At 36.5% G+C, this 14,584-nt stretch overlaps 1 protein-coding gene across 1 annotated transcript; it reads right to left on the minus strand.

The window, feature by feature from the left end:
• Positions 1-3,012: 3,012 nt before the first annotated feature.
• On the minus strand, positions 3,013-6,562 carry LOC138402954 (uncharacterized). Its single transcript, XM_069501643.1, has one exon. The coding sequence runs from the start codon at positions 6,323-6,325 to the stop codon at positions 5,237-5,239; it is 1,089 nt and encodes a 362-aa protein (XP_069357744.1). The 5' UTR covers positions 6,326-6,562; the 3' UTR covers positions 3,013-5,236.
• Between the last annotated feature and the right edge of the window lie 8,022 nt (positions 6,563-14,584).

Genomic DNA, 14,584 nt, shown 5'->3' on the forward strand with positions numbered 1-14,584 from the left:
AGTTCCTAAAACATTGGCGTAGTACCTAATTAACTTTTTCTATGTTTCCATTAAATTATATAGTCTGTAATAAATGACTCCTCACGCGCCACTTTAACTCTATGGGTTAAAAATGTTTACGAAATTGATGTGATTTTAGTTTTACTTGGGCTACATCTAATGAAAGTGGACACAAATAATATCAATCAAACCTTGTCAAGGTTTATTGTTCTCTATAGTTTTTTTATTTTTTATTTTTATTGTGTTATCTATAGCTTTTCTTTTACATAATTTATAGTAAAAATCAGACGTAAAAGTATTTGTAAAAGTCGAGGTACCGCACATTTTATTGCATAGATGTGTCGCCACATTACTAAAGACTGGATTGCACTGAGCATAATAATATTTCATCATCATCATCAACCCATGAGTGGGTTTAGGCCATAGTTATACATACATATAGGTATATTGGTAGACTTCACATACCTATGGAGAACTCTCAGGTATGCAGATTTCCTCACGATGTTTTCCTTAAGTGCTTGAAATGCACATTATGTAGAAAAGTTAGAGGTCTGGGATCGAACTCCCGACCTCCCGATTAAGAGACGGACGTCTTAATCGCTAGGCTGCACACGGCTAAATAATATTTAGCACACCGTCACTATTCTTTTGTTTTACGATAGGTTCGTTTTAAATGGACGTAAATAATATCCACTGTAATTTTAATGATTTAATCCAAAAACTATATTGTAGGTTTACTCATTTTATTTAGAAATATTGATTTTACTTATAGATCTAATTATTTTGTACTTTTTGATCTATTATTTAGTTTAACGTTTCCTACGACTAGCTTTTCTTTGGTCTAACTAATCAATAGGCTACTTGACATTTTTTTTAAGTTGGTCTTAAATGGTTAATATTTGTCCTATTATATCAAAAAAATTAACACTATATTTTTTTGCGCCCTAAAAACCGTAAAACTTTAATTTAAAAATATTTTTTTCTTAGACAGGTAAAAACACTGTCGGCCATGTTTGGCCGATAGATTATCTGTGCTATGACGTCATGCATTTGTAAACAACAGCGTAACCTCCCAAAGTTTAATAAACATGACTTCTATACTAGTTTACATGAAAAATATAGTAATTATCGTTATTGTATCATCCAAGAATGTAAAAAACGCATCGATAAAGACCACAGGAAAGTTGTGAATTAGAGTGCCCAGTGAAATAAATATACGTAACACGCAAAGACTTGCTTAAAGGGATCCTATATGACTAACGACTTCAACCCAAATTTATTTTTGCAAAGATCACTTTGTTGTAAGTCTTACTTAATAACTTATTCAATTTATAAAGAGAAAACGATATTTTTTTACGTTTACTTTGAGTTTTTAGAAATATATAAAAACTAGCTTATGCTCGTGACTTCGCCCGCGTGGACTTCATAAATTTCAAACCTCCATTTAACCCACTCAGGGGTGGAATTTCAAAAAATCCTTTCCTAGTGGATACCTTCTCTTTACCTACAAAGAACACACCCACCAAATTTCATGTATCTAGGACCAGCTGTTTAGATGTTTAGGCTGTGCGTTGATATATAAGTTAGTCAGGACTCTAAATTTTATATATATGGATACTACGTTAGTCCCCGCGTGACATAGGGATGACATTTCTTTGTTTACGTATTTAATGACGTCACATCATGGCTGACAGCGTTTTCTGCGTTTCAAATAAAAATAAAAATTGTGTTTTTTTAAATTGGATTTATATATCCATCCTGCGTTTTTAATAATTGTTATTGATATATTTCGTTGTCTTAAGCAAAATACTATAATAAATAATCATTTATTGGACGAAATGAGATATGAGTCAAGTAGCCTATTTGGGTGATTATTGTATTTATCTAGAGCACCTAATATATGATTTTATTATAAATCAGATGTAAGTAGGTAGGTACCTATTGGGACTACAAACAATAAACTAACTATCTGATGTTATTACCTACATAATTATTTTTTTTTTTTTTTTTTTTTAATTTATTTATCACCGACAACTTCCATACATAAAAGACCGCACATTTAAATACATACAATAAACAGTATGGTCGTCAATTACAGGTGAAACTTTGCTTATAAACTAACATGCACTAACTTACAGACTAACAGATTAAAGTATAGATTAACTTAATAACAGACAGACTTAATAACGTACAGAGTAACTTGACAGATTAACAGTAGGTAAAAATAAAATAGTTAAATATGTAAAGGAATTTAAATTTAAAGAAAAATATAGATATACCTACTTAACAAAATATAACTAACAAAATATCCACGATTAATGGTCTCCAATTTGATCACAAATAATTTTTTTTTTAAATTTGGTTAGTTTGTCATGGAAAATATCTACATCACTAGCGCCTGACACACAAATGTCATTATAGCATTTAAGCATGCGAGGAACGGGTGAATAGCTACATGATAAGGTACGCGTATACGGAACGTGAAAGAGACGTTTTTCACGTAATCTTGCAGCAAGGCGAGGGATCCTGATTTTTATTTGTTCCAAAATGTCCGAGCACCAAAGCTGTCCATTTAGGATTTTGTGCAGCACACATAAGTCAAGTTTGTACCTACGATCAGCCAAACTGTCCATTCTAAAAATTTTTAACCTCTCGCCATATGAGCTGCGTTTAGGAACACGGACGTTTTTGTATGACAAATAACGGGTAAATGAGCGCTGTATACGTTCTATTCTAGATTTGTGACACGCATGGAATGGATTCCATATAACACTAGCATATTCCAAAGTGCTCCTTACATACGCATTAAAAAGTATAATCTTAGTATGTGGTAAACGAAATTCTTTGCATGTGCGCTTTAAGAAACCTACAGTTTTGGATGTCCTCAATACTATATGATCGTAATGTTGTGTAAAGCTTAATCTGTCGTCAATCATAACGCCCAGATCTCTTATAAGATTAGTTCGAATTACATCTTCACCATTGATAGTATACTTAGAAACAGTCTGATGCTTTTTCTTAGTAAATTTAATAAAGTGGCATTTAGAGGCATTTATTATCATGCTGTTGCGCTCACACCACACCTGTATTCTATTTAAATCCTCCTGAAGCAAAACCGTGTCATGAGAATTTTTAATGGTTCTGAATATTTTCATATCGTCAGCAAAAAGGAGGCATTCACTGTTAATCACACAATCAACAATGTCATTGATAAATAAAACAAAGAGTAGTGGGCCAAGATGTGATCCCTGAGGTACCCCGGACCCCGCCTTGTAAGGCCTAGACTCATATCCCTTGACAGCTACAACCTGAACCCTATCTTTTAAGTATGAATCAAGCCAAGACAATAAATTTCCGCATACACCGTACATATGGGACAGTTTATATAACAAAATTCCATGATGAACCTTATCAAAAGCGCTTGTAAAATCAGTATATATAGAATCAATTTCAGTTCCATCATCCATGTGTTTTGCTATATAATTGACATAGGATAACAAATTACTGGTGACAGATTTTTTGTTTTGGAACCCGTGCTGCTTGGGACTAATCCTAACTTTTGTATGAGCAGTTATTATTGGACAAACAAGTGATTCAAAAATTTTAGCAAAGGTCGATAGCAGAGAAATAGGTCTGTAATTACGAACATTACTATTATCATCTTTTTTATGAATCGGAACTACACGTACCTTCTTCCATTCAAAAGGAAAAATGCCCGTTTCAATAGATCGATTGAATATTATCTTTAGTGGCAAGCAAAGTTCACGAGCACATTTTTTAATAAATATACCCGGTATGCCATCAGGACCAGAAGCCTTGTTGCTGTTCAGTTGTTTCATTTTTTTAAATATCAAGTTTTCAGTAAAATTAATGTTTGTTAGGACATCACTGACGGTTAATTTCGGTATGCTATCAAAAAAAGTACTAGCAGAGCTTTTTAGAAACACTGATTCGAAGTGATCGGCAAATAAATTAGCGATTTGAGTCCCTTCAGTAGCGATCTGATCCCCGTAACACATTCGTCCCGGTATGGTAGCTCCTTTACGCTTGCTCTTAACGTATCCCCAAAACGCATTTGGATTAAGTTTAATGTTATCCTCTGTATTTTGATTATATTGGTTGTAGCAGGTTTTAAACAGTGAGTGACAGCGACTACGCAATATTTCAAATTCTAACTTATCGCGGGGATTTCCATAAACACGAAACTTGGAACGTAACTTATTCTTCTCAGCTAATAATTTCCTGAGCTTAGTGCTGAACCATAATGGCACTGAGGCAGGCCGCAGATGATGTTTGGGTACAAAAAGATCAAATAAGTTTGTCAATTTACTGTAAAAAATGGATACCATCTCATCAGCGGAAATTTTTGGAGCCAACAATTCTGACCAATTAATACCTTGCAGGGAAAGTTTTATTTTGGAGTAATCAGCTTTATAAAAATTATAATCCGAACGAGGTTTACTTTGGACTGTATTATTGCTAATAGATTCAGAGTTAATCGTTACCTCTAAGGGAGGATGTAGTTGATCAATTTTACTTAAAATTTCAGACGAGTTGCTTACGGATATATCTAGCAATGTGCTCAATATTAGATCTAACACTCTGCCCTGGGATCCCGCAATGGTATTAAATTGATAAAGATTGTTGAGAGGCAAGTAATCAACTAAAGCATACCCTAAGTTACAGTTATAGTTACTGGGTTCAGCAAATGAGAATGATTTATTTTTAATCCATGAAATGAAACCAAGATTAAAATCGCCAAGTATAATAACATCATCCACTTCACTCAAGACAGTACTGGTATTGTTTAAAAACTGTTGTAGATTGTAGGCGTTAACAGGAGGAGGCATATATACACAACAAATTCCAATATTTCTTTTCATCTTACCTATTTTTAGTTCAATTACCACCCATAAATCCTCGCCTTCACTCTCCCACTGTCGCATACGAAATGATTTTACACGGCCATCAACGGCCAACAATACGCCGCCACCATCGGATTTAATCACTGAGCTACGATCACGCCGGTAAACTGTATATCTGCCATCTATAAATTCAGAAGTAAAAACTTCCGGTTTCAACCATGTTTCAGTCAAACCGATGATATCGTAGTGACTATTTAAAATGTTCTGATAAATTTCGGAAGTTTTTGTTCTCATCCCACGTATATTTTGGTAGTATAGTGTGAAGTTGATTTGTCTTGACCAACATGGTACCGACTGCTTATGTGTGAAGATCACTTGAGTTTGTACTGGACATCATCACTATTATTTATTATCTTAGCGCTGGAGTTTTCGTCCTTTCTAACATAGATCTTGCCATTGCGAACCCATACAAATGTATACATAGCTTCTTTAGCCTTCTTTTTGGTTTCCGCAAGTAGCAGTTTATTAGATGGTGATAGATGTTCCGATAGGTAAATAGGAGTTTTATCACCTCCAATACCTACTGCCTGTGTGGATAGTCTGTCCGAACGATTCATTCTATTATATTTGTAATACGCTGCAAGAAGGGTGTCTCGGCATCTGGTGCTGCGAAGCTTCACGATAACTGTGCGCGGTCGGTCATTCTTGCCGTCCCTTTTCGCTACGCGAAAGCAAGACATCACTTCCGAGTCTTCGACAGTAACAGAGACAGCTTTTCCAATCTGAGTCACAGTTTGAGCCAAATTCTCAGATTTGAACTCCGGCAGGCCATTTATCTCAACATTACACTCGCGAGAATATTGTTCCATAGTACTGACACGATGTGTAAGGTCCTTTACCGTAGCTTCAAGTGATCTATTACGTGCACTCAATTCGGTTACCTCCTTATCACGCATCTCTAATCTTTTGGTAATTTCATCATACTTTGTTGAGAAAAATGACACTGAGGTAGACAATTCACTTATTTGTTTAGTTAGCTCACTAAATTTAGAGTCGAGCATATTCTGAAGCGTGCTCTGAACAGCCTCAATGACAGACTTCTTGATGTCGTTGATCATCGTTGCCATGGAATTTTCGCCAAGCATAATATTCTGTTCCTCTCGGCTGCAAATAGCAGGACTCGATACAGTACAGATGTCATCCAATGTTTTAGCAGCGGTGGAGATTTGTGGACTGCGCACTGGGGTATTACTGTTGTCGCCACCCCTTTTTTGCCGAGTAATGCAATTGGGACACCGCCAAGTGGCTTTGTATTGGTTTGCTAGGCTTGCCGACTGTTCTTCATCAATGCCAAGGCACAAGAAGTGAAAGTAATCACTACAATCAGCACACGTTAGTGCCGTCTTCCTAGCCGCCTTATTTCCACACGCAGAACATTTATTTGTACTGTTAGAAGACATATTTCAGATCGTTATTAAACTTCTCTCCGAAGCACAATGGATCAACGCTCACGCGTCGTGTTTGGCACGTCTTTAAATCCAAACAGCCAGGCTCCGCCCACTTCGTCCGGTGCAAGCGTAGAATAAGGTACCTCGCACGCGCGCGCCGTATAACACGAACACTTTATGGTAGGTAGGTATTACGATTTAGTGAATAATTTTGATTAAATACGCCAAATTAGTTCACTTTGTTTGAAGTTAATTTATTAATGTTTATCCAAAAAGAGGCTTGTACTTTACCAAAATTATCTAAATCGTCTGTACATAGGTAAGATATTTGCACTCGATTTTAGGAATGATATTACTTATTATTAATTTAGACACTTAATTTTTTGTCACTTATGAGTTTAAATCAGGGTAAGAAATTTATTTAATATCAATACTTATTTTTTAAATAAAAATATTTATCATTTTTTTGTTGTTTGATTTAATAAAAAAAATACCTAGGTTACTTACCAACCCACTTATTAGGGTTCCGTACCTCAAAATGAAAAACGGAACCCTTATAGGATCACTTTGTTGTCTGTCTGTCCGTCTGTCTGACTGTAGGTCTGTCAAAAAACATACAAGGTACTTCCCGTTGGCCTAGAATCATGAAATTTGGCATGTAGGTAGGTCTTATAGCAGACATTAGGGGAAAATCTGAAAACCGTGAATTTGTGGTTAAATCACACAAAAAAATTAAATTGTGGTCATGAACTAAAAATTATTATTTTCAAAGTAAGATAACTTTGTGGTCAAGTGGGGTACCTATCATATGAAAGTGCTTCACCTGTGCATTCTAAAACAGATTTATTTTTATGCATCATAGTTTTTGAAATATCATGTAAAATGTCGAAAAAATACGACTGTAGTACGGAACCCTCGTTGCGCGAGCCTGACTCGCACTTTGCCGGTTGTTTCTTATAGTAATAGTATCATTTTTCTTAAAATAATAGTATTCATTTGGAATCCTGGTAAGGAATTTCAAAAGGGTAAAAAGGTTGGTTAAATTACGCCTTAGAAATCATTTAATGTTGAGAAGTAACGAATTATTTTTACGGCGTAATGTTATGGGGATGAAAATAAGAAAATAGATAGGCGCAGGCTAACTTGGATGGTGTATGGACTATGGTAAGTTGAATTAAACCGACATCTCTTATTTTTTAAAACAAAATTAAAATTATATATTCGTTCTCTACTAAACGAGATCTAAACAATGATCCCACACCACATGGTAGGGTAAGAAAATGTTGTTTCCGGCTCCTTTTTCATATATGAGAGCCCCCCTGAAAAATAATTTAATTGAATCAACGTTATGTAGAACGTTGATCCGAACCTCGTTGATCCACTAAATAACAAAATTTCAGGTTTGTAACTCATTATATCTATGAGCTAGATACCTGTGACACGCGGACAGATAGACAGACAGCAGAGTGACATTAATAGGGCTCCATTTTTACCCTTTTGGTACGGAACCCTAAAAACGGCATGGCATCGCGATCGTACAATAGGTACGCGGTTGAAAGTAATGTACATTGTGAATTTAGAATGACGGCCTTTAGAATGACATTTCGACTTTGTAGAGCGTTGTCTCTGTCACTCATTCCTATATGACGTTTTGTCGGTCTCAACGACGGAGACAATGCTCTACAAAATCTGCTCCTTCTAAAGGTCGATGTACATTACTTTCTGCCGCGTACTGTACGAGCGTGCGTGTGTGCGAGGCATCACCAGCCCGATTGCCATCTCGACCTGTCGCGCACATGGTGGCCGCAACGTAGAATGGCACTCGCCGACGTGCCATGTGCCGTGGGTTGTGTCCAGCCTGAAGCCTCTATCGATATTATAGCGATAATAACAGTCTCATCAAGACAAACTTAACGTAAACTAAGAAGGTTATCCACTCAGTACAACCCCCATATTTCCTTTACCAACGCAGAACCGAAGCGGCGAAACTGAATTTCCGCACATATTTCTGTTTCAAAACATGGTGATCCGCCTGCTATTTATACTTACAGTAAAAAGTTCCTACCTAAGTCACGTGAAAATGTTTTACTCATATATACCTACCTACTAGTATCGGAAAATACACAGATTGCATAGGAGTGCTCGCAAGCGCCTAAGTTATAATTTATGATTACAACTTACAGGAAGTTGCGGATTTTTCTTATGTATAAGTTACTTAATAAGAAGTGACTTTTTACTCTGTATTTCTACATATGAAATATATATAATAATATATGGAAATATGTTTCGTTAAACTTTCGTTAGCACCTATAAGTAGGTACGCGACAGATCGAGGTAGCAATCGAGGAGGGAACACCCTGCACACCCACACAGCCCACGCGCTAACCTGATACGGGCGAGCGCGGGTGACAATTTTCAATCCCCCCCTATTGGCATCTCAACCTGTCGCGGACTATAGGTATCTACTTAATGCTGCAAGCCGACTGAGGGTTTTTTGCGAGATTTAATAATACTTAGTGTATAAATTGCTAATGCAAAGATAAGATACAGCTATCCAGATTCCAGTGCATGTTAATATCCCCTGTGGATTACCGTGCCTGTGGTATCACGTAGTATGCGTAACTCGCTAACTCTTGAAAGTTCTGAAATCATCGACAAGTCTGACCACAGCTTTACAAAATCTACGATACGAGCTTAGCAAGTAGTAGAGTTAGATAGTAGCTTGGCAAGGGGTTGTGAAAATTTATTTGGACTTCTTCCAGCGACTTAAATTATCGATGTCCTAAATTACTTTAATAGTAATTTAGGACATCGTCAAAAAAGTTAAGTGGCTAGTTGTAGTTAGGTAGGTAGGATAAGTAAGTATCTAGGCCAAGTTGAATTCAATTTAAAACAAATAGCGAGCAAACGAGCAGGTAGGTCCTGATATCTAAATATATAAAAGGAAAAGGTGACTGACTGACTGTCTGACTGACTGACTGACTGATCTATCAACGCACAGCTCAAAGTACTGGACGGATCGGGCTGAAATTTGGCATGCAGATAGATATTATGACGTAGGCGTCCGCTAAGAAAGGATTTTGGAAAATTCAACCCCTAAAGGGTTGAAATAGGGATTTGAAATTTGTGTAGTCCACGCGGACGAAGTCGCGAGCAAAAGCTAGTTAAGTATAATTACTGCCGCCCGCCCATGAATATTTGCATTGCAGCATAGGAACCGCCAATGTTTTGTCGGCCTTTCAGGAATTTGATGATCCGCCCCTTGAATAACCCCATGTTGTAAAACACCGCCGAAGGGAGTTTGTTTCAATGGGAAATTAAGTAGTTTCAGCGTGATGCATGAACAGACGAACAGGCAGATAGACAGACAGAGTCACGAAATAGGCATACAAAATTAAAAAAACTGTTTTGGACTCTATACATATCGATGATAATGCTTCCTCCGATTAAAATTCTCAAAATGCTAAAATGTTTCTAAATATATAAAAGGAAAAGGTGACTGACTGACTGATCTATCAACGCACAGCTGAAACTACTGGACGTATCGGGCTGAAATTTGGCATGCAGATAGCTATTATGAAGTAGGCAACCGCTAAGAAAGGATTTTTGAAAATTCAACCCCTAAAGGGATGAAATTTGAAATTTACGTAGTCCACGCGGACGAAGTCGCGAGCATAAGCTAGTTTTAATATATATTTCAAAATAATAATATATATTTTAATGTAGGTGTAGAGATATCGTCCTGTTTATATAGATATCATCATCATCATGATCAACCCATCGCCGGCTCACTACAGAGCACGGGTCTCCTCTCAGAGTGAGAAGGGGTTTGGCCATAGCCTACCACGCTGGCCAAGTGCGGATTGGCAGACTATATAATATATAATTTGGCCGATATAATAATATTATGTGTAACAAAATATTGTTATATCGGCAACGATCAACTGGGCTATTTTACAAAATTCCAATCAAAGGCCCGGAGGCCGGAAGGGATCAAGTAAGTACCTATTGGATATAACGGGAGGTCGGTAGGTCTATAAACTAGGCTTAAGTAATCATCAAAAGTTAGTGTAAATAAATGTTCAATTTAGAAAATGGAGATATGCTTTCAATTTTAAAATAAAATGTAATTTTATAGTTTAAAAGAGCGAAAATTCTAAGAATTTATCAATTATTCTCTGACTGTACCATTTTAACAAAAGTGTCTGAACTCTAGATACTTAAGTACTTACTTCATTTTATTCGTCGTCGGGGAGTGAAGTGAATTTTATTCTTCGTAAGTAATATTGAAAGTTACAAGCTCTTTAAAAATTAAATATTCGATTTGAACGTCGAATTCAGTGATCCCTGTGAGATTTTTATAGTTCAATCCAATCTATCCTATAGGTATGCAGTATGCGTCTTGTATGCGTCCACTGCTGGACATAGGCCTTCGAGAGCGCATCACCAAACACGGTTCTCCGCGTTTCTCGTCCATCTGCTTCTTGTCATACCTTCTGCAGATCATCGGTCTAGCAGGCTGAAGATCGCTTAAGATAGCTGTAAGATAATTCTTCTGCTTCACATAGGTTGGTACCTATAATGGTAAACTAGACCTTCCAGCTGGACTGCAGAGGTCCATGATTTAGGTACCTACATATAACATGGAGCAAGACAATTTCAGCTGGAACCTAGATCAGTTCGAAATCATGCCAAACAAAGAACTTTACCAAAATTAAATCCTTACAGGATCTGTCTCATATCATGCAATAGTTTCATGAGGTGTTGTTACAATGACAGATAAACCATTATATTATAACAAATTAAAAAAAACTAGTGGATCTCTCAGGTATGAATTACCTGGGAGATCCACTATTTTTAGGTTCCGTACACTCAAATGAAAAAAGCATTCCATTCAAATTATAGAAGTTGTCTGTCAGTCTGTCAATTGTCTTTCAAGAAACCTATAGCGTACTTCCCGTTGACCTAGAATCATGCAATGTGGCAGGTAGGTAGGTCTTATAGCACAAGTAAAGCAGAAAATCCGAAAACCGTTTTGTGGTTACATAACAAAAAAAAAATGAAAATGTGTTCATGAACAACTAATTAGTATTTTCAATTTCAAAGTAAGATAACTAAGTATACTAAGTGGGGTATCATATTATTATGGAAGGGATTCTAAAAGAGATTTTTATTTATTTTTATGCATAACCGTGCCAAATGTCGAAAAAAATACCCGAGTTCGCAATCTTCGGTGCGCAAGTCTGACTCGCACTTGGCCGTTTTTTTTAAATTTGCACACCCACTACGAAACCGTTAGGAAGTTTAGTTTGTCATAAACAGGCAACACAGAATCACCAACACACACTTTTAGTACCTACCTGTTACCTATCCAGTATTATCAAACACCTCCAAATTTCTTGTATAAGTAGGCATTTATCATAGATTTTAGGGCCCATATCACTCCATTATGGGCAAATAACACGATAAACATGCAATTTACTCGACAAATAAGGAAATATAATAAATAACCTCAATATAACTTACGTGAGGCTACCCCATGACTAGCCGAATGTCATTCTCACCATACAGTCTTATCTCTTTAGTTTCCCAAAAAGTATCCGAGTCGAAGACTCTTTGTGCTTTCATATCGCCGACACTTCAAGGTAGGCTGAATGGACGTCAGGAAAACCTGATACGTAGGCCTACAATAAAAATATTCAATTGTTAGAAATATCTTATCTTTCAAAGGACTATAATATGTATTATTTTGGGAAAGAAAAAGGTTGAGTTGTGGTTGAGTTGTAGTGGTTTGTAATATTTACACAATTTACATCATATTCATACGTACCCATTACCTTTAGCATTACAGAAAATATTTTTGTCATGCTTCCTGACGCTGGCTCTACCACTAAAAAAGTCTATTGCTCTTAGTTACGACGAAGTCCATCTTTCCTTCCGTCTGTCCGTTCGTCTGTCTGTCCATCCGTCCATCCGTATGTCCGTCCATCTGTCCGTCTGTCTGCTCGTCTGTCCATCCACCTGTCCGTCCGTCTGTCTGTCCGTCTGTCCATCCGTCTGTCTGTCCGTCTGTTCGTCCGTCAGTCAGAGAAACAGATTTTGATTTATTTTTATGCATAATAGTTTTTGATTTATCATGCAAAATGTCCCACAATACCCGAGTATGGAACCCTCGGTGCGCGAGTTTGACTCGCACTTGGACGGTTTTTCAATAAAGCTTCAACTCTTAAAACTGCTACGTTATTTGAGGCTCATTATTTCGTAAACGATAGATTTTTCGAAAAACCTGTATATGACCTGCATTTACCTAGATAGGTATTAGTACTTAACTTGTTATTTGTCGTATTGAGGCCAACAGTTTTGCCTGTTTGATATAAATACGACCTCGAAGTCCTAGAAGTCATACAAACAATTCGATAATGGTCTATAATGGGCATTCGTTGCCTGTGTTATCTATAGACGATAATAGACTAACTACCAACTCTTACTAGCGTATTTACTACTCCATTACCATATGGGGTTATTCAAGGGACGGACCAACAAATTCCTGAAAGGCCGACAACGCATTGGTGGTTCCTCTGGTACTGCAAATGTTCATAGGCGGCGGTAATCACTTAACATCAGGTGACCCGCCTGCTCGTTTGCTCGCTATTATTACAAAAAAAAAACTGTACGCTAACGGACGTAATAATATTAATTACACAGAGCAAGCGCGCACCACGGTAATTTCTGTAAGTTTTTCTCCCGAAAAATCTGTGAACTATAGAACTACTATGTACTTACATAGGAGGGCACGAAAAATTAAATCCGCACAGGATTTCCATTTTGATTTACTTACTTAAATTAAACAAACAAAAATAAAAACCGACTTCGTTACACAAACACTAAAAATTGAAAAATAATTTAATTTATTACCGATTATATTATGTATACAAGAGTTAATATAGTTCCATAATAATACTTTTTGGTGCCGGTGCCAATTAGCTTTAGCTGCGCGAATCGTCTAGACTTCATATTTTTATGGGACTCCACAATGGCACCTCATTGGCACCGACCCCAAAAAATATTATTATGGAACTATATTAACTCTTGTATACATAATATAATCGGTAATAAATTAAATTATTTTTCAATTTTTAGTGTTTGTGTAACGAAGTCGGTTTTCATTTTTTTTGTAAAAAAATTTTATTTCACAATTTTTAGTGGCCCCATGGAATTATGCTATGACTGGTTAAAAATCTACTGTTTACTAAGCTATTACACTGATCGCGAGCAATTTACTCTTATCCGTTGAGGAGTTCCAGTATCTATCTTCGAAGATGTTCATCAGATCTTCACCAAATTGAAATGGGACCAACTTTGAAGTATACCCTTTCAAACAAAAAAAGAATTTTCAAAATCGGTCCAGGCGTTTTCGAGTAATCGGGGAACATACATAAAAAAAAAAAAAAAAGATTCCGACGAATTGAGAACCTCCTCCTTTTTTTGAAGTCGGTTAAAAAGTATTTTAAAACGCACGGATAGGCACGTGGCTAAAACCTCAGATATGCCTACCAAAATTAAGAATAGGTAGGTAATCATACTGCCAAGTGCCAGATGGGTCCTGCCTACTTTACTTGTTTTAAGAATTTCAGTACCTAGTTTATAAAACGTAACTATTTTCATTTTTAATTATTTTTTGCCACAACTAGAGAACAAATCATCAGCGTGTCGGCGCATAAAGTATACAAATTAAGCTACTGCAGGCTCTACAAACTATAATAAATACACTTCCGATGAGAGCGTTTCTCAGTCTTTTCTTAGACTAATCTTCGTAGCTATTGTTTAACAAAAATCTATCACCTGAATAATATGTACCTAAAAATACCTATATTAACTTTTATCTAACCCTGAACATCAAAATCTTTTTAACAAGGCCAAGTGGTCTCTAACGATAGCGCCAGTAGATATTAATTACTGAATATAACCAAAAGCTTTACAAAAAAATGTATATGAATAATAAACTGAAAGTACCTATCCTACTAAGAACATACTTTAAATCTACAAAATGAAAATTGTTCTCTTCGCCTTTACCTTTGGTTGGCACGTTGAAAAATTTGATTAAGTGAAGATTGCAGACAATACAGTTACTCGGGCCCCGGGCCCTGGAATATGTACTTTAAGGATTTTAATGATCATCGTCTGACCTGCCTTGTGATAAATTTCTTTTGTTGAAGTGATAACAGGGCTCTCTCAAGTTCAGAGTTCAGTCATGGTTCAGTCGAGGTCGGT

The sequence above is a fragment of the Maniola hyperantus genome, chromosome 10 (genome assembly GCF_902806685.2).
Source record: "Maniola hyperantus chromosome 10, iAphHyp1.2, whole genome shotgun sequence".
In the NCBI taxonomy this organism is placed as follows: Eukaryota; Metazoa; Arthropoda; class Insecta; order Lepidoptera; family Nymphalidae; genus Maniola; species Maniola hyperantus.